Source organism: Ammospiza caudacuta, chromosome 6, assembly GCF_027887145.1.
Source record: "Ammospiza caudacuta isolate bAmmCau1 chromosome 6, bAmmCau1.pri, whole genome shotgun sequence".
Taxonomy (NCBI): domain Eukaryota; kingdom Metazoa; phylum Chordata; class Aves; order Passeriformes; family Passerellidae; genus Ammospiza; species Ammospiza caudacuta.
Window position 1 is genome coordinate 32,677,484 of NC_080598.1, and position 27,988 is coordinate 32,705,471.

At 44.0% G+C, this 27,988-nt stretch overlaps 1 protein-coding gene across 6 annotated transcripts in view; it reads left to right on the top strand.

The window, feature by feature from the left end:
- ACTN1 (actinin alpha 1) overlaps positions 1-27,988 on the top strand; it is an 85,877-nt gene that overhangs the window by 13,475 nt on the left and 44,414 nt on the right. For all 6 annotated transcript variants that reach the window (XM_058806827.1, XM_058806829.1, XM_058806831.1 and 3 more), the window contains exon 2: positions 26,939-27,053. In XM_058806827.1, the coding sequence (XP_058662810.1) occupies positions 26,939-27,053 (115 nt within the window). The remainder of the gene's footprint in view (positions 1-26,938; positions 27,054-27,988) is intronic.

Here is a 27,988-nt window from a genome sequence, read left to right on the forward strand (position 1 = left end):
CAGTGCTGTACATAGTAAGAGGTGTCCTTTGGGTAAGTGTGCCTCTGGGAATGAGTGCTGTCCTCATGCTATCATGAAGAGTGGGCCATCTGCAGAGCTCACTTGGGTTTCTGTTCCACTCTGACTTTCCTGTGTGGTGGATTGGTAGGTCATCTTCTCCTTTGACCTCTTCTCATGTGAGCCCTTAACACAGTTTTTAAGGATGCTTATTTGTCATGAAGCTGCAGTGCCCAGAACAACCACCACCATTCTGATCTTAGTAGAAGAGAACAGAATAAAAATATTAACTAGACATGCTTTTTTCTATCAAGCTAACTGGGATCTAGTTTACCCTCCATTTGCTGCTTGCTTTGCTTTCCCAAGAAGATATTAGTTGGTCAAAATATTTCACGTATGTATATTCAGGATAATGCACTCCAGAGCTCTGAATGTAGTTTATATAGTGCTTATCTGCTTTTTGACTTGTAAACTTTGCTACTTCTGCAGGCTTACAAAAGGGGTGAATAAATGTATTGTGTAATTGCTGTCTGTAAAGTGAATTCTAGAGAATTTGCCAGAGGGTGACATAAAGTATATTCAAATTTACAGTTCCTGATGATTCCAAATACCTGCCAAAATCTTGTTTCACACCTAATTTATTTAACTTTGGCATATGCAAGTGCTGAATGTTCTCCCTTCCTCATTTACTTGCGACAAGACTAACTCCAGATGCAGTTTCAGAGTCTCTAGTCCAGTCGGACTGTGCTTGTCTGTCACTTTTTCTCAGTTGGATGCATCAGTACCTGAATGTGCTATCGAAAAGTGAGCTTTGAGCCAGATCAGAGTTGATCACTACTGAGCCCAAGGTAAAGAGAAGGAGGTAGCAGGGTGGGGGAAGTGAAGGGTAAGTGCAGAGAGTGAGACTGCCCACTTAAATGGTGACTTTTCAGTAAAGTGGTCAATGTCAGCCGTGAAACCAATCCCTTTGGGGCTGCAGCAAATGGAGAGGGTGCCCTGCTCCCGGCAGCCAAAGGAGGTTTGTGCTTTGTTCCAGGCTTCTGAATACCTTTTGCTATGTTGGAAAGCAAGGCAATGCTTTCCCATTTTACTTAAGCCCTGCCCAAATTCCTTGAATTTTTGCAGCTTGGTCCAGGTGATAGCTCTAGTTTGCATGTGAAAAGAATGAAGTGTCTGCTAACTCTCCATAGGTAGGAATGCAGCTTAAAACTTGCCCACCTCTAGGCATGCAAATATCTGAGATTGAGGAAGGGTTTTGAAGTAGGGAATGGAAATCTGCCTGACACAAGTAAGTCCTGTTGGAAGCAGTGAGACTGTGCTTACTGCTTGAACAGAGTAAGTGGGCTGAACTAGCCAAAGCTGCCTGAGAAATAGCTGTTTGTTCCCTGCCTTGCAAGGCACAGCCTCTACATTGCTCCCACGTTTACTACTTGTGGGCATGAACTGTGAGCCAGATGAAAAATCTTAATCGGTGTTAAAATTAATTTACCAAAACAATAAGAGGAAGAAGAGTTAAACTTGGATAGCTCTCCACAGTGAAGGAGCAGCAGGAGAATGGGAAAAAGCTGGAAAGAGTCTAAGAAAAAAACAGTTTGGACTGTTTTTCATGTGGAAATAAATACTGACACATCTGTGTTCTGAACATCACATTGCCTGATTCCCCAAGCATTGGCCCTGGACTGGGATTTGACATCTGTCTCACTTTCAAGTCCAGTGCAGTCTCCTGCCTTCTGGAAGGAGTGCTTGATGCCTGGTCAAAGAGCTGCTGCACAGCAGCTGCTGGGCTGGGAAAGAAGCTGCTGCTGTTAACTGCCTCCTGTTAGGCCCTGCAGAGATTGCCAGAGCTCAGTGCAGCTCTCATGAACTCAGTTGCTGAAGCTTTGAGACAACAAAGCTGCTGAGCAAGTGCAGTCTTCCAGCCCTCCAAGACTGAAAGCTCAAAACCTGAAGACTTTGCCATGCTGCTTTGCAGAATACCAGACTTCTTCCATGAACAGGTACCAGTAGTCTGATCCCCCATCTTTAAACGGGGGCCAGAGTGCAGTAGGGAGCTTGGGGAGCACAGGGTTGTACTATGGGCTGGACCCTCGTGCCTGGGAGCTGGTGCTTCCCTTTGGGTTAATACAATAGGGCTGGTTGCTGCTGCAGTGGGAATTCCCTGTCAGCAGGGAGATGCTTTGCTGTAGTGGCTCCACTGATGGGTGCCTAACTCCTTAGCCCGTATCCAGTGCATAGGCTCTGATCTGCTTTTGCTACCCTGTCACTGTTCATATGAACATCTATTGTTCTGCTAGCTGTTGCTTCAAATGTAGTTCAAAGTCAAGAGCATGAGCATGTCAGGGCTCTGTTCTCTGTTCTGAGTTTTCCTGAGTAGACCTCAGCCTACAGCAGTCCTAAATACAGAGGAGCCAACAGAGAGCAGGAGACAGGCCCTAAATTATCAGGGTTGGGTTTTTAAGCATCAGGAAATCAGGAAAAAAAAGTGCTAGAGTCGCCTGCAAAGCAATGCGAGTGGCTTAGCAGTTTTGGCAGCTGAGAAGGGAAGAAATAAATTCTAATTCACTTAACAATACCTTACCTGTGTGCAGAAATGAGCTGGCTGGCTCATGGCATGGGAGGCTGTCTAATGTGGAAATGACTAACTTCCTCTGGCAGTACCAGTATGCTGCATAGGATGTAGGAGGTAGGATGTGAGGAGGTCCTGGGCCACTAATAAGTGTAGCTAGGCTAGTTAAGTATCAACTTAAATTTAATCTGTGAAAACTCTACTTTCTGAGTTGAATTGTCTGGTTTCTGCAGGAAGAAAGTATTTCCCTTACAAGCACAATGCTGTGTGGCCATCAGACTGTGTAAGAGGAAGTAAGAGTCTTGCAAAGGTTAGGTAGGTCCTGTGTGCCTTGGTAATAGCATATGTGATCCCATGGAAGGGCAGGGAATCCGACGGGAGCAGAGGACTGAAATTCTTTACTTACTGTGTTCTGGCCTGCTGGTTCAGGTCACTTGCTCTCCCCAGCTCTCCCCAGCTTTTCCAAAGGTGGTGGTGCTGGTGCTGGGCTGTGTGGCCATAACTGTGTGATGAGTGGTGTGGCAGCAGCTGGAGGGCTGCCCTGTGCCACATGCTTGCGTGGCAGCCAGGGTATCCCAGGGTGATGGCCAGTGCCACCGGAGCGTGTGACAATCGCCTGATTGCTTGCTGAGGAAAGGCTTGGGACAGCTGTACCCTTGCCCTTCCAGCCCACCCACGGCTTATTCAGCATGTTGGGAGTGAGATTATTTCTTCCTGGCCCACAGACAGGATCAGCTTCAGCCTCTCACTGTGGCATCTTAATTACTCATACGCCCTTCCCTGTGAAGCTGCAGGCAGTATTGCCCAGCCACGTGCTTGGGTCAGAGCAGGGGAGATCACCAAACATGAGATGTCCAGGGGCTGATTGTGGTCGAAATTGCACACATCCTTCTGCAGCCTTCTGTTGTGTGGGTGTGGCTCTGCAGAGGAGACAGGGGCAAGCACAAGGCTGAGGACAGAAGGCCGGTAGGTTTGTGGAGACTGTTTTGCTGTTCCCACTGCAGCTTTGTGCTGATGTGCAGCTGCCAGCAGGAAGAGGGTTAAGCCCGCATATCACATGGCTTGATTCTGTTTACTACATATTTCTCATAATCGGGACTGGCATCCAAATCCAGATGATTAGCACTTAACCAAAGACCCTGAAACAATGTGTGTCATGTTTGTATTCCTCTGAAGCTATGCAGTCTGCCATCATGTCTCTTGCAGAGACATGATTCTCCCTGCTGCCTTCAAAGGGAGCTATGGGGAGAGCAGAAAATGAACAGTTTTATGATGAAGACTGGGTTGGACCATACTACATTCATTTTAGTCTAAGCTTGAAGCCAGGGGAATTTTGCCAGAAATTGACATACACCATAACAACCTGATCTCTACCAGAGGAGGTTCTTGCCTTACCCTGGTCTGAAATTAAAGCACTGGCTTGACAGTGACAGTCAGGGAAATGAGACTGTAACCCCTTGGCTTAGGGGTTTGGGTCGGTATTGCTCAGTGCTGAGTACAAGCTGTAGTGGTGGAGAACTAAGTATAAAATTCACGTTAGTTTTTGAGGTGTGGTTTTGGATAAGAGGAAAGGTGTAATTTCACAGCACAATCTATACTTTATTCTTGCTATCAGCATGGGCATTACTGTAGCAAACTTCCATGGGGCCCAAGGCAGGTTGTGATTTACCTTTCTATTACTCCTTCTGCACAAGGCAGTTCTCTCTCTTTCTCCATCCTAACAAACTCATCTCTGCCCATACACAGCCTGTGGCTTTTCCATTCTCTGGTGTAGTAGCAGGTCATTTGTCCTCCATAGAGCTTCAACACTTGGCAGCAACCTGCATTGCAGCCATTTCTGAAGACAGATTGCAGAAGTCTGTTTTTTCCCTTGCTTCTTCTAAAGGTCTTTTTCCATCCCCCCTCTTTCTGTCTTATCTGAAAAGTCACATCATCATCCATGGATAACATTTACACAAAGTAAGCGTGGGAGAGGAAGGATGAAGAGGTGTACCTTTTTCCCAGTTCCCTGTGATGAGTCCAATGCTAATGGAAAAAGGATTTCTCTTGACTGTCCTGTGTGTTGTTGGAATCTACCTGCTTAGGAAACTCTTGGGCTGAAGAAAATTAGGAGAGGTTTTCTGATCTAAGCACAGGCTTGAAATAAACCTATCCATATGTCTGCTAGTAGTGTCAGAAGGACCTTCACTTTTTTTCCTCAACCTCAATGACTCTACTCCTTTGTGCTTCAGGAGGAAAGGAGGTGAATTCCTGCTTTCTATTCTGTTGAGTGGTGGCTGTGGCTGCTAATGTATGGTACAGTTTCTTAGCCATGGATATTAAAAATATAGCACATTGAGTCTATCTTGAATTATCTTTTTTATTTTGGTCTTACACTTAACTGCGCTGTTGTAAAAGAAAGAGAAAGCTACTTCCAGCAATACTGTCAAATTGCTGTAATTAGAAGACTTGTGGTAGGTGTCTTAGGGTGCTAGCAAGATACCGGTTTTCAGTAGATATTGACAGACCTTGTATGGACATTTCTGAAATACAATATTTAGGTCTTCTGAAACAAGTGACAGTAAATGTTCCTTGGCTGTTTGTATCAAGGTAATTTGACTTCCACATAGTAACTTACGTGTACCTCGCCTTGCTCAGAAGATTCTTTATTTGAGAAAACAGACAGCAAACATAATAGCAGTGATCAGGACTGCACATGAACTGCATGTCCTCCATTTGAGTTATCTATTTCTTGTCGGTGGTTTGAACCAGACTGAACAGCCATGCATTTTTTTATGTGTAACCATTAGGACAGCCATCAAGTGTCAGTTGTGATACTAAGCTGAACTGCAAATGTTTTGCTTAGCAACTGTTGCAAAGGAAAATTGTCAGGCAACAGCAAAATTAGGAATGGTGAGTATGGAAGGCACTCTGTGAGAGATGAGCTGTACTCTGACGTGTTATCTGTGACTAAGTGATTTGGCATTTTCTTACACAAACATGTAAGAATATGAGCATTTACAAGCAGGCATCAAAGCAAGTTGAGTCTAATCCCCTAGGTCTTCCAATGCTCCTGCTAGCCTGGCTTTCTGTGTGTAATAGATATTTGTGCGCAGTTTACCAATAAAGGGCAGTAGGGTTGAAGAGCTTGATGTGGTGGTAATTCCTGCTGCCAATCCTTGGGCAGCAGTGAAGAATTTGGGTGGCCATCCAACCATGGTAACTGAGGAAATCTGGTTGGCTTAGTCATTCTTCATCATGAAACCATACCTTTTCCCCTAAAATACATGATTTACCTGAGAGGACCATGACCAATACTGTATTTGAGATTTCCCTTCTGTGGGATTATGCCAAGGTTGATGGTGATGTAAGCACAAGTGTGAATGAGGTATTGGTGTGTCCACCCTTAAATACAGAGCAAGATGGGGCAAAATGATGAGTGACCCTGTGTGGTGTCTGCAGAGGTCCTTGTTCAGTACTACTGGCTGTGGAGCTGGAGGGTGAATTTGCAATAAAGTAGGTTAATTATGTCATGTGTAGGTGTGCCCATATTATAGAGAACACTGTGTTTGGTCTCCATGAAGGGGGCTAATCCAGCAATCTTTGGGCATCAAGTCTGAAATAAGAAATTGGTACTAAGCTAAACTGCTTTAAGCCTTTGTGTTAAGCAGTGTCTGAGTTCACGTCTCCTGCCCTTACTGCTGTAATCTTAACAAGAGGCTGTCTGAGGAGAGGCATATGAGCAGCAGTTGGGTATCAGAATACAATTACTGTCAGAGTAAGAGCACTTTCATTAGGTGTTACTTATTCATGGGAGAAATGATTAAAGGCAAAAGAAACCTCCCTTGAACTGGCACATGTGATGCACCTCGGCATGTGCAGGAGCCTTTCTACTGGGTTATATGTGAGAGGGTGCTTGGCACATGTCTTACACACTAGTTTTTACTTGATTATTAAATTCTATGCAAAAAAAAAAAAAAGTTATGTAAGGAAGAGTCAAGGTACATCTTAGTAGTAGTCTGCCCAGACTACTTGCCCAGTCTTGAAGTAGAGGTTTTGTTTTTCCCAGTATCCTGCTGTTGCAGTGAGGTTTTACATTGCCTTTACAGGCCAGGGCTCAGTTGGAACCACATCATGCTCTTCTCAGTACCTGCATTTTCCTCCTTTCCTCTCTTAAATGTGTATCATGTGGCAGGGAGAATTGCTGTTTTTCTTGGGTGACAGCACAGCTCAAGCAGGAGCTCTCCAATATGAGAACTTCAATGTTTGAACCAGGCCATGCAGGAAACTGTTCTCAGCAAGGTGTTATCTTTTTCTGAAATTTGCTTCCCACCTGAGGCCTGGGTATTTCTGCAAGTCTTGTCCTTTCTGATGGAAGGATACCAGAGGTGATGTGGAGAGAGGACCCATCACTGTGATGGGTCTCAGCAGATCTGGTATGAGCACTGGTGTCACTTGCTGTGCTTTGGGCTTGCAGTTAATGTCATTCTGTCTGCCCCATGTGGTTTTGTGTCCTCTTATCAGGAATACTCTTTTGCAAGCTTACAAATAAAGGCAGAGTCCCTGCTACCTCATCCTACTCTCAAATTAAATGTCTTGTGTAAATAAGACATTCACCTTTTCCTGAGCAGAGACCTCAAGTTTAACTTTGACATCAGAAGTGGGAGCATCTCCAACCTCATTCCCTGCTGTACCTGTGGAGTTTCTTTCAGTCATTGTAGTAAGGGGTCTGTGTTGCTCTGTCACAGAAATAGTGCTGTCGTTGGTCCCTCCTGTGTCTCCTTCATCACCATGCATATGAACATAGTGTAAAACAGGCCCTGAGGTTTCTCCAAAGCTACTGGAGGAGGCAGGTGCTGCTGGCAGACACTGGAGAAGCCTGTACTGTTGTTGCTGATTCTCTTTTCCTTGCAATTAATAAAAAAGATTATTCTAAAAAAATGAGTGCTACTTGGATGCACCTGCTTTTCCAAAGGCTGTGCAGCTGATGGAAAGCAAATGGTGTCTAACAAATGAATGGGGTGTGTAAGCAGGCACCCTGTGTAGCTTTCAGGGCCTTTGCAGTGCAGGCAAGAGGGTTGGTTTAAATTAGATATAAGAGAGAAGGTTTTTACACTAAAGGTGATAAAACACTGGAACAGGTTGCTCAGAGAGGTGTTGGGTAGAAATATGCACCTGGAAAGATTTAAAGTCAGAGTAGGTAGGCCTCTGAGCAACCTGGTGTAGCTGAGGATGTCCCTGCTCACTGCAGGGAGGGTGGACTGGATTAAAGGTCCTTTGCAACCAGAACTATTTTGTGATTCTGTGCATCACAGAAAACAAGGTGTGCCTGTTGTCCTGGTAAAAGTAGTGGTTCCAGCTACCCATTTGCAAGTATAAAGCAGCGGGCATCCTTGTACTTTGTTCTTCTTGACTGCAAGCCAGACTGCAAATGGCTTCCTGTGGTCAGGAGCCACATCTGAGAGTTTCAAAGGCAGCATATGCTGGCTGGGGACCTTGCAGCTAAAAGAGCATACATTTCAGATGAGATCAGAGCTTACTAGAAAGGGAGAAAAATCTTTGAGGAAGGGTATGAGTTAAGAGATACGACTGCATGTGTACTCAGTCTAGGCAAATAATGTGTTGCAATGATTCACACTGGTTTTGATGCCCTGTTTTATGGGGGATGCTGGGGACTTTTTGAAGCAGTCCGGTTCTGATATCAACCCAAAATTTGTATCTTTGTAAGACTATTTCAGGTCACAATACACAAGGTAGAAAAGTACTCCAGCCTTTGAATGGTTTCACTTTTCTGTATGAGAGAAGGGCACCTCCCTGTGCTGCCCTCAGAGCTGCTATTGTTGCTGGTGGTTAATATGCAACCATAATGTCCACAGAAAGTCTAGGTTTCCACAATTATTTCTGTACCTTGACAATGTCTTTTCCAAGAGTGGTAAGGGAGGGGCAGGAAAGGAGAGATTGCCTTTGTATTGCCTTAAAAGAGCTAAGCAAGCTAACTGTAAGCCACAGAATATTGATCTGACCTTCACTTAAGTCAAATGCTGCATAAAATCTGCTGTAAATATATGGAACAATTGCTGCATAATTCTGTCCTCCTTTTCCCTACTGAACTGTAAAACAGAAGTACATTGAACACCTCAGATGATTTAAGGAGTTTGCTTACAAAAATGTTTTGTTCCTGCTGTCTGGTTGTGCACGTTCAGGACCTCACTGTGCTCTGCATGCAGGCTCAGCATGAGCAGAGTGCTCTTACTGTTATGTCAATAATTCTTGTTCATACTGTTCTTTCCTCACCTGAAATTGCAGTTTCACATATTGGGTACTGCTCCTTGTTAAGGGCATGAGTTTTGTCCCAGTTTATTTGGTGTTAATTTAGGATTCAGTAAGATGTTTGTGTAGTTCCAATACAGCTGAATCCTGGAGGAGTTATCACCCATTACTTTTGTTGTCGTTGTTACTCACCTGTCTTTGATTAAATCTATTTCTTCACAGCTAGGATTTATAAACCAAAATATGTTTACACCTTACTGATCATCTTCTTTCTCTATCACTGGTAATTACATCAGGTGATATTTGCACTTGTATGAGATTTTGTGTAACCCCCCTACTTAGTTCTCCCCCCAGTTGAGACTGGCCACTTTATGCTTTCATTTTCCATCCTTTACCTAGTTTATATTCCAGAAGAGCTGTTTCCCTGTGAGAAGTCAACTATGTGAATGGAGAAAATAAGTCAAATGTTGGGCAACAAAGAGGAAAGATGCAAGCTGCATCTCGTTTCTAGAGGTGTGGCATGATGTAATGAGCCAAATACGTTTGTTCCTTACCTAGACCCCAGCACACTGGAGTAGTGTAGGGAGCCAGAATTCATTAGTACTGCTGCTTCCTGAATGGCTTGTTATCAAAGAATAAATAAGTTAATGTTTGACTTTGAGGATGAAGTGTTACTTTTCAGGAAGAGCTGAAACTGCTCAGGAATTGAACACAACTGTATGTAGGAAAATGTGCACTGGCATTATTTTGGATCTTTCAAGGATGGCATGTTGTCTGTTTCATTACTAGTGATTTGTGTGAGTTGCCAAGAATAGCTGATGTTTAGAGGCAGTCAGTGGCTAAGGCAGCTTCCTGGGAAAAAGTCCTACTGATAACCAAAGCAGCTGTGGGTTTTGATAGCCCAGCAAAGGGAAGAGGAGCCAGGGCCACAGCTCCCACGATTCTGCAGCTTGATTCCATTTTAACGATTAGCCGTGATCATTTAAAAAGCCTTCACTAGGAAAGTGGTGCTGGCTTCATGCCTGTGGCAGGTGCAGTCACTCAAGCTCTACTGTGGTAGTGGGCACATTGGAGTGCCATGGGGATAGTGCAGGTGAAGCCACTGTCTGCCTCTAAACATCAGGGGGCACTGCTCTTTGGGTGTTGTCCTCCCCTGCTTCTGAGACAGGCACGTGACAGGGTGTTCTGAACAATGGATTTCCATTCCTTTTTCTCAGAGGCAAGGCCTGTGGTTGGTTAACTCTCATTTTGGTCCCCTGGCTAGAAGGCTGGTGGATTGCCCTTGGATTGCCCTTGGCACTGTAGTTAAACTAACTTCTTGGTGGGGCTTTCTTGGTGTTCATTGGGCCTGGCACATCGGGCCTGTTTTTGAAAGCAAGTACAAAACACTTTGTCTAAGTGGGAATCAAGCTCCTGCGTTGTTTCTGCCACATCACTCTTCAGAAGATAAAGACCTGAAGTACAGTTTATATCAAGGAGGAGGAAGCTTTTGAAGGCCATGATTTCACCTGCAAGATTCCATTGTTCTCAGGTGAAAGGGTAGAGAAGCTATGAGGGGTCCTGGCCCAGTAGCTGGAAAGGCCTTGTGAAGAGCATGTGTTTCTCAGGGTGGCTGAAGTGCGCGGAGGGTTACTGAGTTCTGTTAAATTCAAGCAAGTGGTATAGAGATGAAGAGTAGCATACAGGCCCTTTAAGAATAAATTGGCAAAAGAAGAGCTCAGTATTTAAATTTAGTGCAGACGAAGAGGGAAAAAATTCCCTGCAGCATCTGGTTTGTATTACTGCTCTCTGCCTCAGTAGAGGGTGTGTTTACAGTGAAGCTCTCTGGTGCATAATGAGGAGGGTGCTCAAACTGTTCGTGTCTGGGGAGCTCTGATTTGAGGGTTTGCCTTGCAGCCATCTCCATGTGCTCCCTCTGGCCTCTTTAACTAATCCCTCCTCAGCTGTTGAGCAGAGTGGAGGGGTGCCCTGTTGGGGGGCTGAGGTGTCTGAACAGAGCACTCCAGCTTTTAGAGTTCTCTAATGCTGCTTCTTATTGTGGCTTCTTCCCATTCTGCTTAGCCTGGAAATGGAAGCAAGTATAGAAATCCTTTTAAGGAGTTTATGCAGACATATTACCAGTGGCTATGTACAAAGACTAGAACTGCTGATGTGTCTGTGCTCCAGCTGTGGAGCTTTTAATGCTTTGAACAGAGCTGGTCACTTTGGGTTTTTCTAAATGCAAGTTTGAAGCTCAGTGTGGGAGGTGGAAAGAGTAGAAGGATGGCTGAGTTTTAGTTGTGGTGTAATTTCTATTTTGTGTGTATGTGTTTTGTTTATTAAAATGTGGTTTGTGGTTTCTGAGCAGTTTCTGCAGAGCCCAGTGCCAAAAGGAAACCTGAACTAGTAGCAGTAGTGGGATGAGCTGCTCATCAGAATGCAGCACAGCTTTACAGAGACCTGTGGATGCAACCTGTGCAAATGCTCACCTCCAGCAGTAGCTTGCACATCCTGTAGAGTATCTCCCTAAGGACTGACTGTACCTGTGGTCATGAATGCTGTAGATGTACAGCTGGACTCACAGTGAGCTCCTGTGCTCTGTTTGACAGGGAGGTTAAAAATTAATTTGTTTTACATATCACCTGATAATATATCTCATATTGCAGGATTTCATTATGTTCAAGGCTAAAATACAACTTTTTTTTAGGTGGAAATAGAATTCCTTCCTCACAGAGCCACTGATCATTTCAGTGTCTGCCATTTGAAACTTTTGGGAATAAATGCTATATGCTTCCAGGAAAAAGGAAGAGAAGTGGAAAATTCTATATTTATGTTCATGTATGGTAAAGATTTTTCATATGGTCATTCTCTCCAGCTGCTGCTGGACCAAAGCCTGTTGCTGCCACTGCCAGACTGAGGTTAACACTTGTAACACAACCCTCTTCACTCAGCTATTTTTGCAATGTCTCTCATGCAAGAATACACAGAACTAGAGCCCCCCATCTCCCCTTTTTCCTCCTTCTGTTCCAGAATGAGTCAATAGCAGTTATCATCTTGCAATTTTCATCACCTCTTCTTTTCAAACAGTATCAGAGGCAAATAATAATCTTTGCCTGACCCTATTCAAATTGGTCACCTCAACTATTCATCATCCATCTCCCTACAGGTGAATTGAAATTTAATCCCTACCATTGCCTCTCAGCCCTCCCCTTTCAGCAAACCACCATCTTGTGAGCTGCCACCTTCACTTCCCAGTGGCTGTCCTCCTAGAGACAGCCTGATGTCGCTGCATTGAGGAACTGCATGGTGGGTGACAAAATGGCAGCACTGTGTGTGTGTGTGTGCCCTGTGCCTTGACAGTGCTTTGGGGAATGCTGGTGTGTAAGGGGTCCATCAGCAATTCCTCAGTTGTATCTGTGAGATGGTCTCCAAGGGGAATTACAACTCCCTTAAAGTACCATCCTGCTGGGTAGCTTATTGTGGACAGTGCCTTTAAACAAGTTCCTGCAGAACTCTCACTTTCTTTCCACAAGAAAGGGGGAGCATAATGCATCTGAACTACGGTTCCCAAAAGATACCACAATTCCACTGCTAGAGCAAAATTCTGCAACTTGTAGTGAAATATTTTTATTATATGCACCCTTGCTGTAAACAGACCCTTTTCTGTAGAGCAGAAAAAAGGCCAAGTTGTAAGAGCTATCCTGAAACTGGCTTTTCTAAAAATGGGGAATTTGCAGCCATTAGTTGGGAACACTCACAGTTTAGGAAGCAAGTATATGGGAGTATGATTAGGGTTGAAATGAAGCTATAGTAAGGAAGTAAAAATACTAACCAATAATGTAAAGTTGCCTGTAAAAATTTAACTTTGGTTCTGTTGGGATTTTACTCTTCTTCTGTCTTTGCTCTTTTCTAAGATATTTGCATTAATACACAGTAACTTGGGACATTTGTCAGGGAAAATAAGAATTATTCCAATCCTCTTTTTTCCAGCTGGTTTAAGAAAAAAAAAAAAAGGCTATCTAGTGCTTTTTATTAGGAATTGCTAGCACACCTTAAACTCAGAGGTAAATTCATTTTACTTAGTGAAAATAAATGATTTTTCTTCTCTCTTTCAGTCCTCTATCCATCTGACGGCTTCTATTAGTGAGGGAAAACATTGGAGATTTTCCTCCTATTCCTTAACTATGAGCTAACATTTTCATACCCAGAATGACAGAATGATGCCTCCTCTGGTCTGATGTAGAATGCACCTTTTATACCAATGGCCTTTCCTATAAATGGAAAGGCTTTAGATATGTGTGGAGCACAGGAAGAAAAAAAACCCTGCATAGTTCTGGCACTTACTATCCAGTTTACATCATATGTCCTCTCTTGTGGTGAGCTCTCTGACCTCATCTCCTAGAAATGGGAAAATGCAAGAATTTGACCGTGTCTGTGGCTAGTGCTTAAATCACAGTGTGTCCTCAGCCACTGGAGTTGCTACAGATTCAGCTTCTGAGTTCAGATATTTCATGTGCTTTCCTGGCTGCCCTGTGTGCCAATTTCCCTAGCCAGACACAGTAGAGTGGTGTCAGTAATATGGGTTACGTTTGGGCTTGTCACATCTTTTCAGGGGGTGACTGTGGAGCAGAGCATGACTTTAACAGAAGGCAGTCCTGGGCTGGTTCCCAAGTCCTCACCAGTCCATGGCAATGTCTGTTTGGCCAGGACATTGATGCTGGGATTTGTGTCCCCATGTCCCTTTGTTCTCTGTCTCTCAGAGAGCATAGTTTGAAGCCTCCAGCGTTTTGACATGGAAAAATAAAAAAGAGTAAACATTTCCTGATGGGCTGAACTGGCTGGTTGGCTGTGCTTTCCTCCCAGTTCCTCCTGCAGCGTGTTTCCTGCTATGTTCCCTTAGGCTTTCCTGTCATCAGGGTGGTGGAAATCTTGCTGCTAGGTTTAAAAAGAGATCAGTTTCCCCCAGTAATATCTGGTGAAGTGTTCTGCGTGACTACTTTTAAATAACGCAGCAGCTCCTTACGGCTCCTTTGGACGTGGTCAGAGTCATCAGACTTCTTCTGTCATTCTGCCACTCTCCCCCACAGTGCAGGGCCTGGACCCAACTCCCAGCAGTCAGTGGAAACATTCTCCTTGGTAGCTTTTGGATTAAGTCCAGAAAGTTTGCTGCCTTTCCCAGGCTTTACCTAGGGCAACTGTTCTAACAAGCTCAACACCCTCCCAAACTATTGCAGATCCCTGGTGCATGTGTCTTTAAGTCTTGCTTCCTTTCTACTTTTCATAAAAGTTTTGGAAAATCCGGCTATAAACCTGTAGCACAACCTTTTAAAATAGCAAACAATACTAACAGATATTAGCTCAGAGCTGCTGTGCTCCAAAGAACTGGAACTGCCTTTGCTAATGGTTCCTGTTGAATAAAAGATCAAAGAAAGAAGACAAAAATACCCAACAAACTGAAATGTTTCTCTTTTGGTTTTAGTCCTTGGTATCAGTCCCACATCTGACTTCATTTAGATAGTGTTTGTTGCTTTGATAAATTACATAAACGGTCTCAAGACAATATAATTAAGATAAAAATAGATAAAAATACAAGGTTTTGCTCATGAGATCACAACACTCTAAAGATTGCATCCCCTTAAAGTTAAGTATATTGTCCCTAGGACTCCCAGCCTGAATTTTTGGTGGCTGTGGGCAAGGCCAAGGAGTGTGAGTTTGGAGCAAAGACAGCAGATTGGAGGACCCACGGGAGAGTGCTGTGCTGTCCTCAGCCAGATGTTGTGTTGGGTGAGCCAGCATTGCCTCTGTCTCTCTTAATGCAGTTACTGGTCTCTTGGGATGTCTGAAACATTGAACCACAGCAGTCTGGAACAAAACTCCTGCTGTAATTATGCCCTATCATCATTTTTAATCTTCAGCTGTCCTTTTTTTCTGACTTTATTTTAAGATCTACATCCTGGTCTGAATGCAACATGCTGGGGAGATGTGAACTCCCCTTCTTTGCTTTGTTGTACTACTCAGCCTCAGTTCCCTTGTTTGCTGGGTCCCAGTCTCTGTGGGGGACTGTGCCCTAGGTGCCTGTTGCAGCCCCTATGTTGGATAGTCATTGCTAAGCTGTGCTGTGTACCACCACCAGTGTTTCTGGTGCCTTGCGTTGGATGCTCTACACTGCTTTTCACTGTGCTGTCCAGGTGTACTCACAGCCTTGGCACAGATCACTCAAAGCGCACCTCGGTACCAGTCAGGACTATATTTACTGCATGAAGATAGGAGATCCCATCACTTGTGCTGTGTGTGGTGTAAGTCAGTGCTGGAAGCCTGCAGTGCCATGCAGGTGCCTTGAGGCCCATGAAGATGCTCGCTAATTAGACCCATCCTGGGCTGTGATGTTCACTGAGAAATAACTTGTTATTCAGTGCTATTGTAGAGAGCTTAAATCGTGTTCTAGTCTACTCTACTCTTAGATGACATATTCATGCCTAAGCACAGAATATGTCTTAAGATTCTAGAAAAGACCACCTTCATAATCTCACCATTCAGTAGCTTTCATACTTTTGGTATCCAAGTAAAAGAAAGTGACAGTACAATTCAATTTTAAATATGGCTATTACCTTAATAAATACTTGTGCCCACAACCACAACCACAGGACACAGAGACACTGATCTATATCATTTTTTTTTGTTATTAGTGGTTTCATTTAAACTGAGTGAAAAAACTGTTGAACCTAGAACTGCAAAAATGTGAGGCCACCTAAGAGTTAAAGCCTGGGAGGCGAAATTCCTGTGGTCAAAACTCCCAGCAATTCACTGAGGATCTGATAATCCTGACACTGCTTGTCTGTGCACTGTTGAAGGCCTGCAGGTTCAATTGGACACGGAATGGACACACTGGAAAGCTTGTGCCACACCAAAGACTTACCTGCTCTTATTCCTGAGAAAGTGTAGATCTCAGTCCCACCCCAATTGTCTGTGCCGGCTTTACAGAGGTAACAGCAGTAAAAGGTGACAACTGCTGCTCTGTTTGTGTGAATGAACGGAGCACATCTGCTTGGGGACAGATGGAGGAGCAGTTCCATCTTCTCAGTCTCTCTGTTGCTCTGTGTTGCAGGGGGTGCAGGTGGGAGGAAGAAGGGATGCTCAAATGGTCCCTTTTCAGGGTTCCCAAGGCTCAGTTCTGTATTTTGGATTTCAGGAGACATTTACTGCTCACATGAGTTAGCAGTGAGACTTTTTTACAGTGCCTTCATGTAAACATTCAGTATCTTGCCTTCCCCCAGATTAGTTAAATCCTTTTATCCAACAATAAGTGTGACATTCCCTGCTCTGACCTGACATTTTATTTATTCCAGAATGGCTGATGAATCTCCATGCCGCTCTTACAAAGACTCTCAATTATCTTATGTTTGAGTAATGGCAATTCTTTTTTTCCTGACCTCCACGAAGCAATCCAATCACTCTCACCCAAACAGCTGCAGCAGTAATTTTTGTCATCCATCACTTTTAAACATGCCCTTCAGTTCATGTCTCTTCAGTACCATCCCCTTCTTCACTTTATTAAATACGAGGTACCTATGTTTAAGGCCCTATTTCAGCCTCTGCTGAGACATCAGCCTGCACTTGTACCAGCCCCTGATGCCAGCTGTCTGCTCATTGCATTTCCAATTGCTTTCTTGCTCTTGTTTGTGCTGCCTGACTTGCTAAGTGTGATCTGCTACAGACTGGCACAATTACATTGTTCCCCTCAGGTTAGGCTGGCAGCACCAGCAGCATGGACCAAAGCAGAGCAGAATGCACTGTGGCATGGATGTGGCTATTGAGAGCACTGATGGCTCCAAGCATTGGAGAGTGGGGGGGATTCAGGCACAGGGGGCTGCAGTTCAGACACGTTTGTGTCGCTTGTAGGGGTTGTGAACTGTTCCTTTTTCAGAGAGGATCAGTCTTTGTGGATCAAATCTCTAGTTTACTATGATCTTGATATAGGAAAATGACAAAAGAGGTAGGCTGTGGGTGTGCTGAGACCACTGCCAAGCAGCCTGACTAACACTGCCTACTTACTTCAGCCCTCATTTCAAGTGTCACACTGAAGTGCTTTGGAGCACAGAGCAGCTTTTCGCCCCCGTGCATCTTCAGGGCCATTAATTCTTTGGTAGCACATGTGAATCAGAGTCATCTTGACCCAGGAGCAAGTTTCTTAATTTTGGAAAATCCTATTTCAGGTGAATGACCTTAACAATTGCAGACCTTGACTCTTCTGGAGCTGGGAATTATGCATTTTCACAGTTGCAAATGACTGTGAGAGCTCTGCATGTTGACAGCACATTGTGTCAGGGACAGTGATGATGGCTAAGGGGATAAATGTAGCCAAAAGTCTTACTTCTTTTCTGTATGTTTTATCCAAGAGTTGGAGTTACTGGTGATGGGAGTGAAGCCCAAATGCATAGTACATCTATGCCATGTAGCCTATCCTTTCTGATTCCTTGCTCTTTGACAGGGACATCTAAGGCTTCAGGCCAAACACTGTTCTGGAGGCCCTTTCTTGCTTGAAATGCAGCTATCATATCTTTTATCCAAAACATTTGCCCTTAGAAAACCAGATTATTTCATGATTTTTATGTTCTAGAGCTGCAGAGTCCCTAAACTTTTGACAGTGCTTTGTGGTAGTTTTGCAATGTTCATACAGAGCAGTGGGCAATACATTCAGTTGTTTCAATTAGTCAACCTGTTTACATAGCTCTGTATTTTAAAAACCTGGAAAAATGAAGCTGTAACTTCCTCTTCCTCCGTTTCCCATCATCAGCAAAGTAAACAGCCAAGGAAGAGCCCCAGAAAAAACATCACCTGTGAATCCTTCCAGGAAGCCCTGGGCACTCCCAGATATCTCTGAACCTACACTGCAGAAGGGCTTTTAGCCAGATCAGCTCCTGCACTGCTAGATCTCTGGACTTAGAATGAACTGCCATGTCCCGCACATATTCCTTCACGGCAGGAACAAGATGAGTCTTCATTGGAGCAGTTGTGTTTGTGTCTGCCTGGGAATCCACCAGAGGGAAGGTGCTTCCCTGACCTGCTTCAAGTTAAAAGAAGTCTTGTACCTTTGGCCCCTGCTCTCAGATAGGCCAGGGCTGGAGCAGAGCTGCATGTCCTGCTTTGTGTTACAGTGCCAGGTGTTCTCTGTCCTCCCCACAGCCTGTTCCTGGGACCAGGTGGGTGACACCTCACCTTCACCAGGAAATCAGTACTGGGTCTGAATAAACCTGGATGGTGAGATATAAGGTGCAGGCTGCCATCAGGAATATAAGGCTGCTTGTGCAGGCTTTCATCCTGGTGTCTTGGCCCTATCCTGTGCTGAGCAGTTGGAGTTCAGCTACCAGGAATTGAACAGTCTGGCTTTCAGTGGTTTGCTGCCACTTTTCAGTCTATAAATAGTTGCATCCTAGTGTGGTAAAGTGATTTCTTCCAGTGTATCTTGAAATGCTATAAATCACGTGGGAAATTCAGCATATAAAATGCAGAGACCAACTCTGTTTAATTTTTGTTACGAGAGAGCTTGGAGGCAAGTTGACATTTATGAGCTGATTTCATAGGAAAGAGGAATATAATGAAGAGTCTTGCTAGTCTGAACTTCATGGTAAACTCCAAAAGACCTTACTTCTAGCCAGTTGATATCCTTGTATAGTTTTGGGGTTTTTTAAATTGTTTTTGCATGTTCAAAAACTTCTTGTGTTTTCCTAGCTATTAGTGCTCTCTGGTAACTCAGGAATAAAGAGAGCTTATATTTTACTGGTCTGAAATACCAGCCAACTCATTGATTTAATGGTCAGTAGCTTTCAAATACCAGAAGCAGATTCCTCATGAAATGGTGCAGCTTTGTAGCAGAAGCGGAGTTAAAGGCTCCAGAGGCACAAATGTAGAGTAGAACAAATATTTACCCTGTGTTGGACAGGAAGTGTGCTGGATTGAGATTTCTGCCCTCGCCACTTTAGCCTGTTGTTAGCTAATAAAAGGGCGTGTTCTGGCTCCAAAGCAGTTAACACCATGCACTGGGAAACCCATGTGGAGCAGACTTTAGGTTTTTCCTTTTTTGTCCTATCTTCCAGGATATGAGAATTAAAAACTCTGCAAGACACTGAGGACTGTATTCCACTGAACAAAAATGAAAACTCCTGCCCTGAATTTACTTGGTGCTTCTTGCAAGTGATGTGTTGCTCATTCATTGCCAGTGACCAAAAGGATGAACTGGCTGTCAGAAGAGTTTATTTTTTCTGTGCAGCAGCTCTTAGTTCCTCTGGACAAAGAGAGACTTCATTGGAGAACTTCACACTGACAGTGAAGTCCAAACTGGCTTATGCTGTTCCACTTAGGGGTGGAGCTATTACTGCTGTACTGTTGTACTCATCCCGAGCTGCAGAGATGGGTTTTGGAAAGTGACTAAAAAGTGACTGAGTTCTGTGTTTCCAAATTGCAGGGGCTGTGCCCTGGGGTTGGTAAATGCAAGTAGACTTAACATTTGCCTTTTCACCTTCAGTAAGTCTTTATGCAGCTACCAGATGGTTCTTTGAGCAGATGCTGGTACTGCACAGTACAGTGTAATGATACCTCCTGTTTTCAGGGCACAGCACTTGAGAAAGAGTGTGGGCTATATTTTGTCTTTCAGCTTAGAACTCAGCAGCTGCAATTAAGCCAGAACAGTGCATTAGCACTGATGCTAGTATTACTGAACTCCTTTTATGGAGGTGGTGAAACTCTGCTGTGAGTGTCTGTAATGATTCCTTCTGAATATCCATATAATTCCTTCAGCCCTTCTAAAAGGCCAACTCTATTGGAAGGCAAAGCTCTTCATTGTGCAGCCTACATCTCATTGAGCATCATACCTGTAATTCTTTAGAGGTCAGCTGCTGATAATGTAACTTGTCAATACAAACCAAGCTCTTTGAACTACCCCTGTGTCCTGGAGGCTGGGCTTGGAACATAAATACCAAAAGGGCTTATCAAATACCTTTCTTCTTTTCAAAATTGTAATGTGGCTTCCAGTGCAAAGCAGCATGTAGTGAAGGTATTTCAGGTTGGAAGATGAGACTGGGGAGTATGGCAAATAGTGACTTTTCTCTTAATTCAGGTTCGAATAAAAGGCCCTTTGGGTGGCTCCCTATAGTTGTGATGAGGTTTGTGTAGAGGATCTGCAATTCCTAGGGCTCCCCTGAGGGGAGAGGACAACCATTTTTGAGTATTTTTGGGCATTCTAGCAGATATCCAAGCACACCAAGGAGTAATCCAAGAGGTGTAGTATACAGAAGTAAGGCTGTAGTAGGTCTGTACTTCACCCATCACTATTAAAAACCAATAATATGTATGTGTATAAAGTTTCTGTCACATGCAGCACATAGGCAGAGGAAATATTCCATGGTTCAGTTGTATCTCATGAACAGCCCAGCTTTCTTCACTGGGGTGGTTGGTGTGATCTGTTATGTCCAGCCATAGCCTTTCTTTTGCCAGGGTGTTGACAGGATCTAGGGTTACTTTGTACTTGCTGCCCAATTAAATGAGCACCTCCTTGTCAGCTTATATCACAGACTTGTGCAGAAAAAGAAGCTGCAACCAAGCCTGTCAATTGAGTCTGTGTTGAGTGTGGAGGAGAGTGTTAAGCAGCCACCCACGAGACCCCAGCATTTCTTCCAAGTGCTTTAAGATGTGAAAGGAGGATTCAGAGCAGTAGCATTAGAAAAGGGAAAATCACATGAGACCCTGAGAGGTAATGCTAGTAAATTAGTTACTGCTGAATGAGGGGAAATGGAACTGGATTGTGGAGCTTTATTTTTCATGGCCTCCCCAGCCAAATCCTCCCAGTTAGTAAGTTGATGATGGCCTGGTCTCTCTGTTCAAGTAGCGAGAGAGAGAGAGTTGTGGTGGCCATGGGCTAGCATCCTCCTTAATTGGCACAGTATGTTCAGCTTCCAGGCTACCAAGGTGGAAGGGATCCCATTAAGGGGCAGCTGGACTGCTTTATTAGTAATCCTATTGCTTTAAAAAAGCTCTGTGTGCAGTTTTCTGCCTGCTCTAATAAACTATTAAATGTTATTAGATGATTGCATCAGTCCTTGTTTCAGATAATTTAAGTAAAATTCCTTTCAGCGTGGACTTGGGTGTAAAAGTTGTTGCAAGAATTAGCTGCTTTTCCGAGCAGTGCTGTAAGGGGTGTGTGGTGTTGCAGTAAACAGGAGCCTCAGAGGGTTTGTGTCAGGCCAGGCAGGGAATGCAGCCCAGCTGTGCAGTCAGAAGCCCAGGGACACTGCTAACTGCATGACTGGCAGAAGTGCAGCACTTGCAGCTGGGTAAATTCATTTTGTTTTTCAGCCATGTATGAAATTGTTTGAACATCCTGCTTTTTTTTCTGGTGACTGGAAAGGGAGTCCTGCTGTCATTTCCCCTACAACACTAGAAGAAAGCCTGGGCTAGCACCCATAGCTTTCAGCCCACTCAAGACCTCCCTTTGCAGAGCATGTGTAGACAGCATCAAACTGTGCCACTAGATTGAGATTTGTGTGCTAGCATCTCTGTCGCCCTCTTAACAGGAGCCAAACCTTAGTGGACAAATCTCAACAGCAGAGCTGTGTTGAAGTACTTGATTAAAATTCATCCCCAGCACAGGATCCCAGGAATGAGGGGTGCCCTGGTGGCTGTGAACACTGCTGCTCTTTGAGCACAGTGGTGGTGGTGTGGAGAGGCAGTGCTCCAGTGAATTCTTCTGCTCCAGCCAGACCTTTCTCCTGCCAGAAGAGAGGCAATGAGCCCTGCTCTGTCTCACTTACAGCTTCTCCAGGGCTGTTACACAAATATGGCAGTCCCTTGGCTGTGTCAGAAAGTTTACATTCACCCATGGAAAGCAGGGCTGTGTGGAAGGGTTATTTAGCAAGGCAAGAAGTAAAAGGCATCTGGAAAGGTCAGATAAAGCTGGAATGTCACTGTCACAGCCACAAAGGGATGAAACTGACCATTTATTTATTTTTTTAGTATCTGTTATTTATGTGGCTGTGGTAGCTTCGACATTTACACTGCTAAAATTGCTCAGCAGCCAAAGTGCCTTATGACTGCCTTCTTTCAGCAAAGAGCTCTCTAGATTTGCTCCAAGTGGTATTGGTGCTGCTGCTTTTGGGGAAGAAACATTCTTTAAACTTTAAAATGTTCACTTATTGTCCTGCTTCCCTAGGTTTCAGGATTTCTGCCTGAGCCACTTTGGTACCAGAAAGGTACTCAGATTGGAAATAAGTGTGGAGGGGAAAGGTTATTGGCTTTCAGGAACAAAAGCAAATGTTGGGGAATTGCAGAGAATACCAGAGAGTGCATGTGTACATGCACAAGTGGTATGGGTAGGTTTGCAGTTGGCAGGACTGAGAGACACCTGGAAGGATCTAGCTGAAGATGGTGTCTCATTAGAGTTTTGGTTGCAGGACTAGCTATCACCAGGCTGTTGTTTTAACTAGCTCCTGACTAGGAAAGGGTTAATACAGAAGAAGCAAGGACTTCTCATGTTGTGTCAAGAAAAAGGGTGTGCATGACTATTAAAATAGGCGTACAGGTAGCCTTGCAGAGGATACCCCAGCAGTAAATATTCTGAGGCAGCAGAACAGTTAATCGTATTTGCTTACTTTCAATATTTGTTATTCTTTTTGTTATCTGACAGGTTGTTTTGTGGTAGAATACCAATGTGCTATTGTTCATGCAGGACCCAGCAGCCAAATAGCAAGAGTTGATCTTGTTGTCAGGGATCTTGCTTAGGCTGGGATGGAAAAAGGAAAAAAACCCCAAAACTGCAACCCCAAAAAGCTACAAATCATAGCTAGATAGGAGCAGGGAGTCCAGAGAGCACTGATGAGAAATGCATCCATGTACATGCAAACACATGTGCTCCTTCATCAGACATCTTCCATAGCGAACAAGAGGCAGACCTGCAGGGGTATCTTGGCAATCTGTTGTGTCCAAAAATAAAATTGCAAGTACAATATATGGAAAGATCCAAGGGCCAAGAAACACAGCTCTGTTTGCACCTCTTGTGCAGTTGCCACAGAAAATTTATGGTGTGAGGTTTCTGTGCTATTATTTAACAGTAAGTAGTTTTCCAGCTCTAAAAATTCCATAAGCCTCAAGGTTAACAGACTATTTGTTTTCTTGTCTTTGGGACAGGGAGCTAGAAGTAAGCAGGAGAATAATCTCCAGACTCTGTGTCTGCAAAGAGCAAGGAAGAACCTCTGCTGTTTCTGAGCAGCTTCTTGCCTGGCAGTGTATTTTTGCCCTCTGAACTGGGTGCAAGTCACCTCACCTCAACAAATGCAGGCGTGGTGGTTTTTTGTGGTTTTTTCCTTACCTCACTGCTCCCAGGGCCAGGCCTGCACCAGAAAGGTGGCTGGCTGCTTTTGACAGCCCTTTCCACTCTTGAGAACTTGTTTGCTGGTGCCAGGCAGCACAGCAGGGTTTAGCTGCCACCGAGCCAGTTGCCGCTGGTAGCTGTGACTCAAGGCGTGGGGAGGAGCGGCTGTGCTGCCCAGAAGGTGGCTGGGGTGAGTGGGAGGTTTCAGGAGCTTTCCTAGAATAACAAAAAGGATCCTGTGCAGATGCATGAAGCCAAGTCAGTAAAACTGGCTCTAAACAAGACTGCCAGGATTGCAAGACTCAGTGGACAGCAAAAATTTCAGCTCTCCCTTCTCTTGCTTCCCTTTGCTTTTCTGATTTCTCCAGGCTTCTCCTATCTGTCAGATCTCTTTCCGGTTTACTGCTTTGAAGTAGGAAGGTGTTTTACCCCTCTGCAGTATGTACAGCAAATGCAACATAAAGCTATTTTCTGAAGATTATGTTTTGATAGATTTTGTTCTGGGTTGATCTGTGGTGAATAGAGTTTGTGAGTCCCACTGCAGTTATTAAATGCATTCATAATCCTGCTTTCTTTTAAAATGGCCTAATGGATCCACACTGGGATGCTGGTTGTTGCTGTTCACATATGCTATTGTGCTGCTTATAGTATTATGCTCGTTGGAATTCCTGTGGGACCTTAAGATGCTTTGCGAAAATGTTTGTGCATCTGGGAACAGTCTCATGGAAACTGTCTGTGCTCCATCTATTCACTCTTCATGGTCCCTGTTCTTGAGAAGCTGAAGTGTCCATTCTGCCACTCATGGCTAATGGCAGTGTTCTGTGGGATTGTGTCACTCAGCCTATCTGAGGCCGTGATGAGATGGAGATGGTTCCAGCTGAGAAGTTGGTGCTGGCTCTGGGATTTTGTTTCCTACCAAGCCCTAGGTGACTCTTGCAGCAATAAAAATACTCTCACTGATCTAGTTATTCTGCCAGGCTTATTAATAAAGCAAAGTTTAGGAGATTTGTGGTTTGCATTTTACTTCATCTGTGTTTCTTCGAAGTGTGGAACTGGTGACTCTCTTCCACCCTCAAACTGTGCAGAGAGATGCCCTGTAGAGCTCCATTGGAATTATCAGTGATTTAAAGCAGAGAAGTCAGACAAGAACTAAAAGTGCAGCCTTGTGGCCTGTGAGTTAGCTCTTGGGGTTCCTCCTCAAATCAACATGAATTCTGTAGTGTCACTCAGGTCCAGACACTAGCTCAAGGTGTTTTGTCCAGATATGAGAAGGAGGTTCATGGACATCCACAACTTTTCTGACAAAACTTACTCTCATACTTTGACATGTAATGATGATGGTATAGCATTTGAAAGCATCTCTGTTCTCATTGCCTTTTCTGGAAGAGTGAAGTAGCCTGGCTGCAAAAGGGAGCCAAATAAATTAACCTCTCTTTTTGTAATACAGCTCAAGTAGTAGAATGAAGAAAATAGCACCAAAATTATATACTTCAGGATACGGGGCCCTTTTCCAAATAAAACCACTCTTATTCAAAAAAAAAGCCAAAAAAACCCCACAAAAACCCCAAAAACATCACAAAAAAAAAACACCACCTTTTTTTCTTCTCAGGGGATTAATAATAAAAAGCAATAAAAGGTGCTTAATTACTTACTCTTCTTTTTTCCAAGCTTCCAAATCTGGAAGGAAACCAGGCCATTTTGAAAAAAGAGATCCCAGACTTTCACAATACATGCATCTGTCCAAAGGGCCATTGCCATAAAAGTATTTACAGCTGTGCTGTTATCCTGCTCCATTCCACAGTCCCAGTGGAGAAAAAGGCCAAAGCACAGCAGTGGAAGGCTTGGCAGCTGTTGAGCAATGCTTTTTCCAAGGAAAGATTCTGCCACGCTATTTGTGGTCTGGTGAACTCAAATGAGAGCAGGTTAGTAGTGAAAGCCCAGCTTTGAGACAATGAAGAACAATCCTGTTGTCATTTGGAGTAATCTTTCTTTTGAAATCCCATGCATGGCATAAGTAGTAAAGCCTTTCTGAATTTTTGCTGTGCTGTGATTCAGTATTAAGTGAGTTCTTCCTTCTGTGGTTCCCCAGCAGCTTAAAATGGCATGACTGCTGTGGTCCACTCCACCCTCCTGCTTGGCCCTTGTGTGCCCAATTTTTTTTGTAGAGGCTTGTTAAAATTCTGCTGAACTGCCTCCATGCACTACTGAGCAGAATACTAGCCTTAAGAAAGTAAACAATTTTCTTTGCTGGGTCAGTGAGTTGAATTGGCTCCAGGACCACATCTGGGAGAGGGAGGGAAGACTTTCCTTGTGGTAGCACTGAGCTTTTGGATACATTCATTTTTGAGTAACCTCAGACTTCTATTTAGAGAGTGATAGAGGGGTTATCAGGTTGTACAAAGGAAAGGGTTTACTTGGTCTGCTATTCAAACACTGGGAAACACATTCATTAGCACTCAAACAAACTTGTCTTCCTGGTTGCTACCATTTACTCTTCAAACAGTAGTTTTGTGTCAGCTTCTGCATGTTCAGGTGAGATTCAGCTCTTTGATTCAGCTATCTAAGTCTGTGCCACACACACAGAGGTGTCTGAGATGTTTTATATTTGCTCCTTGTGCTTTGATCATGAAACTTTTCAGACTAGTTCACGTGGTACTCTTTTGAGATAACTCTTGTCACATCTCTTGGAAGAGATGGTCTCTCCCCTGGCAGTGCCCCACTTGCCCATTGTTCAGAGCATGGGCTTACAGATTGCAACCACAAAAAATGTCTTGTCATCTGTTGTGGTGAAATTAATTTCTCTCACGTGAGAGATACTTTTGTCTTGACTAGTTGAAGTCAGAAGGTGCTTTCAAAAAAGAGTTTTGTTTAGCCTGCATAGTACTGGCTGTATTGTACTTTGGGCCTCCGTCTGTCCTGCACTTCAGACTCGGATTGTTATTCCAGTGGTGGTGCATGGTATCATTAATTACAGAGTGGCCGTGATTTCATTTTTGAGATGGCTGCAGTGGTGCTTCTGCCAGAGGCTCTCAAGTAGTGGGAGTTTGGGGCTGTGCTAGACAGTAGTGTCACTAAGTAATGGTTATTACCTGTATCCTTTCTAGGACCTGCGCTTCTGCTGAGGTGGGTGATATTATCCTCATTCAGAAAGTTTTTACTCCCCCATGTATGTGATGGGGGGGAAAGGTGGGATGATCACAGGAAAAGGAGGTCTGCTTAGCAGTTAGTCAGGGATAATGGAGGCAGCGGGACAGACACTACCGGGATGTGATTTATGTGCCTGAGGAGCTCAGCAGGCTCTGCTTCAGTGTCTAAGCGTTGGTGGGGATAGAGTAGATCAGAGTGGTTGAAGAATGGTTCTTTTTTTCTCCCAAGCACCTCTCTAGAGACAAGATCATCTGGAATGCTGTTCTCTGTTCTTCATGTTAGTATGTGCTATCTAATACCACTGGAAGTCTTCAGCAATTTGGGCACTTAGCATGCTTAAAAATCGCTTTCAAGGTATTCTAAGCCAAACAGAAAATGAGAAGCCTCTCCAGAACATCAGATGTGCTGGAGCTGTGAAATGACTCTCAGATTCCCTCGGCTACAGAAACATCCTGCATCTTCTTTGGGTATTTAGAGGTGCAAATGCTTGTGCTCCACAGGGACATCGGATGGAGAGATGAGAACTTAATGAGCGTTTGTCATGGTACTTTACAGCACTGATTTGGTTGGGAACTGTTGTTTGGTTTGTGGGAAGATTACTGACTGCTTTTTTTTTTTCCCTTTCCTTTTCTGTGTTTTAGACATTTACAGCATGGTGTAATTCTCACCTCCGCAAGGCTGGGACGCAGATTGAGAACATAGAGGAAGATTTCAGGGATGGTCTTAAACTCATGTTACTTCTGGAAGTCATTTCAGGTGAGAGAGGTTCTGTGTGGTGCTGCCCGTGCAGGATGCTGATTGCAAGGGCTGTAATGCTGCAGTTTTTGCTGGAATGGAAGAACAGCTGCTTCCTGATTCGGAACAAATTTCTCCCTACAAATATATGTCTCCAGCACTGGCCATTTTGGAATGTGCTCCAAAGCTCATGGCCTGTGCAGGCTGCCTATTGCATTCCTGCTCTGGCTTCTTGGCTTTTCTCTGCCTGTCAGGAATGCACAGCCTCCTGTGAAGATCCAGGCAGTGGCTCTTACTGCTTGGCAGGGCTGATGAAGCAGCTCTGGGAAGTGTGGGAATGCTGCACTAGGAAATCATGGCAGTGGGAGTATGATAGAAGTTACTGGAAGAAGGGAGTCAAACCAGTAAATCTTCTGTGTCATTCAGTTTCAGCCATGACTCAAGTTTTTCCATTCTAGTTTCAATCTGATCTTAATGCTCAAACCTTCATGGGGAAAAAAAATCCCAAAGAAAAGCAAAATCTCTCTGAAATAAAAGCAGGGGCATGAACAAGTTAGGTCAGATTTGTTTTTATTCTGTGTCACAATTGTCCCACTACTAGACAGATATCTCCCAGGGATTATTTCATGTAAGCAGTAATCCCTTTTGATGTGCTCATGAAATAAATACCTTAGTAAAGTGTTGTAGGAGGGATTGAAGGAGGGCAAGACTGTATTTATCAAACTGGGATTGTTCACCCCAGCTCACAGACTTTGTTTTGATGGCTTTTGAGCCAGTTACAGCAATCCTGTGACTTGAATTCCTGACCTTGGTATATTTTTCAATTAAAGGACCATGATAGTAGCACTCAGACAGCTTGTCCTATGTCCCTTTTCTTTCCTTACCTTCCCTTTTTCCATTTTATGTAAAGATTCTGTCAGTTTATTGTCAGTGTTATTCAAGAAGTTATGAATATA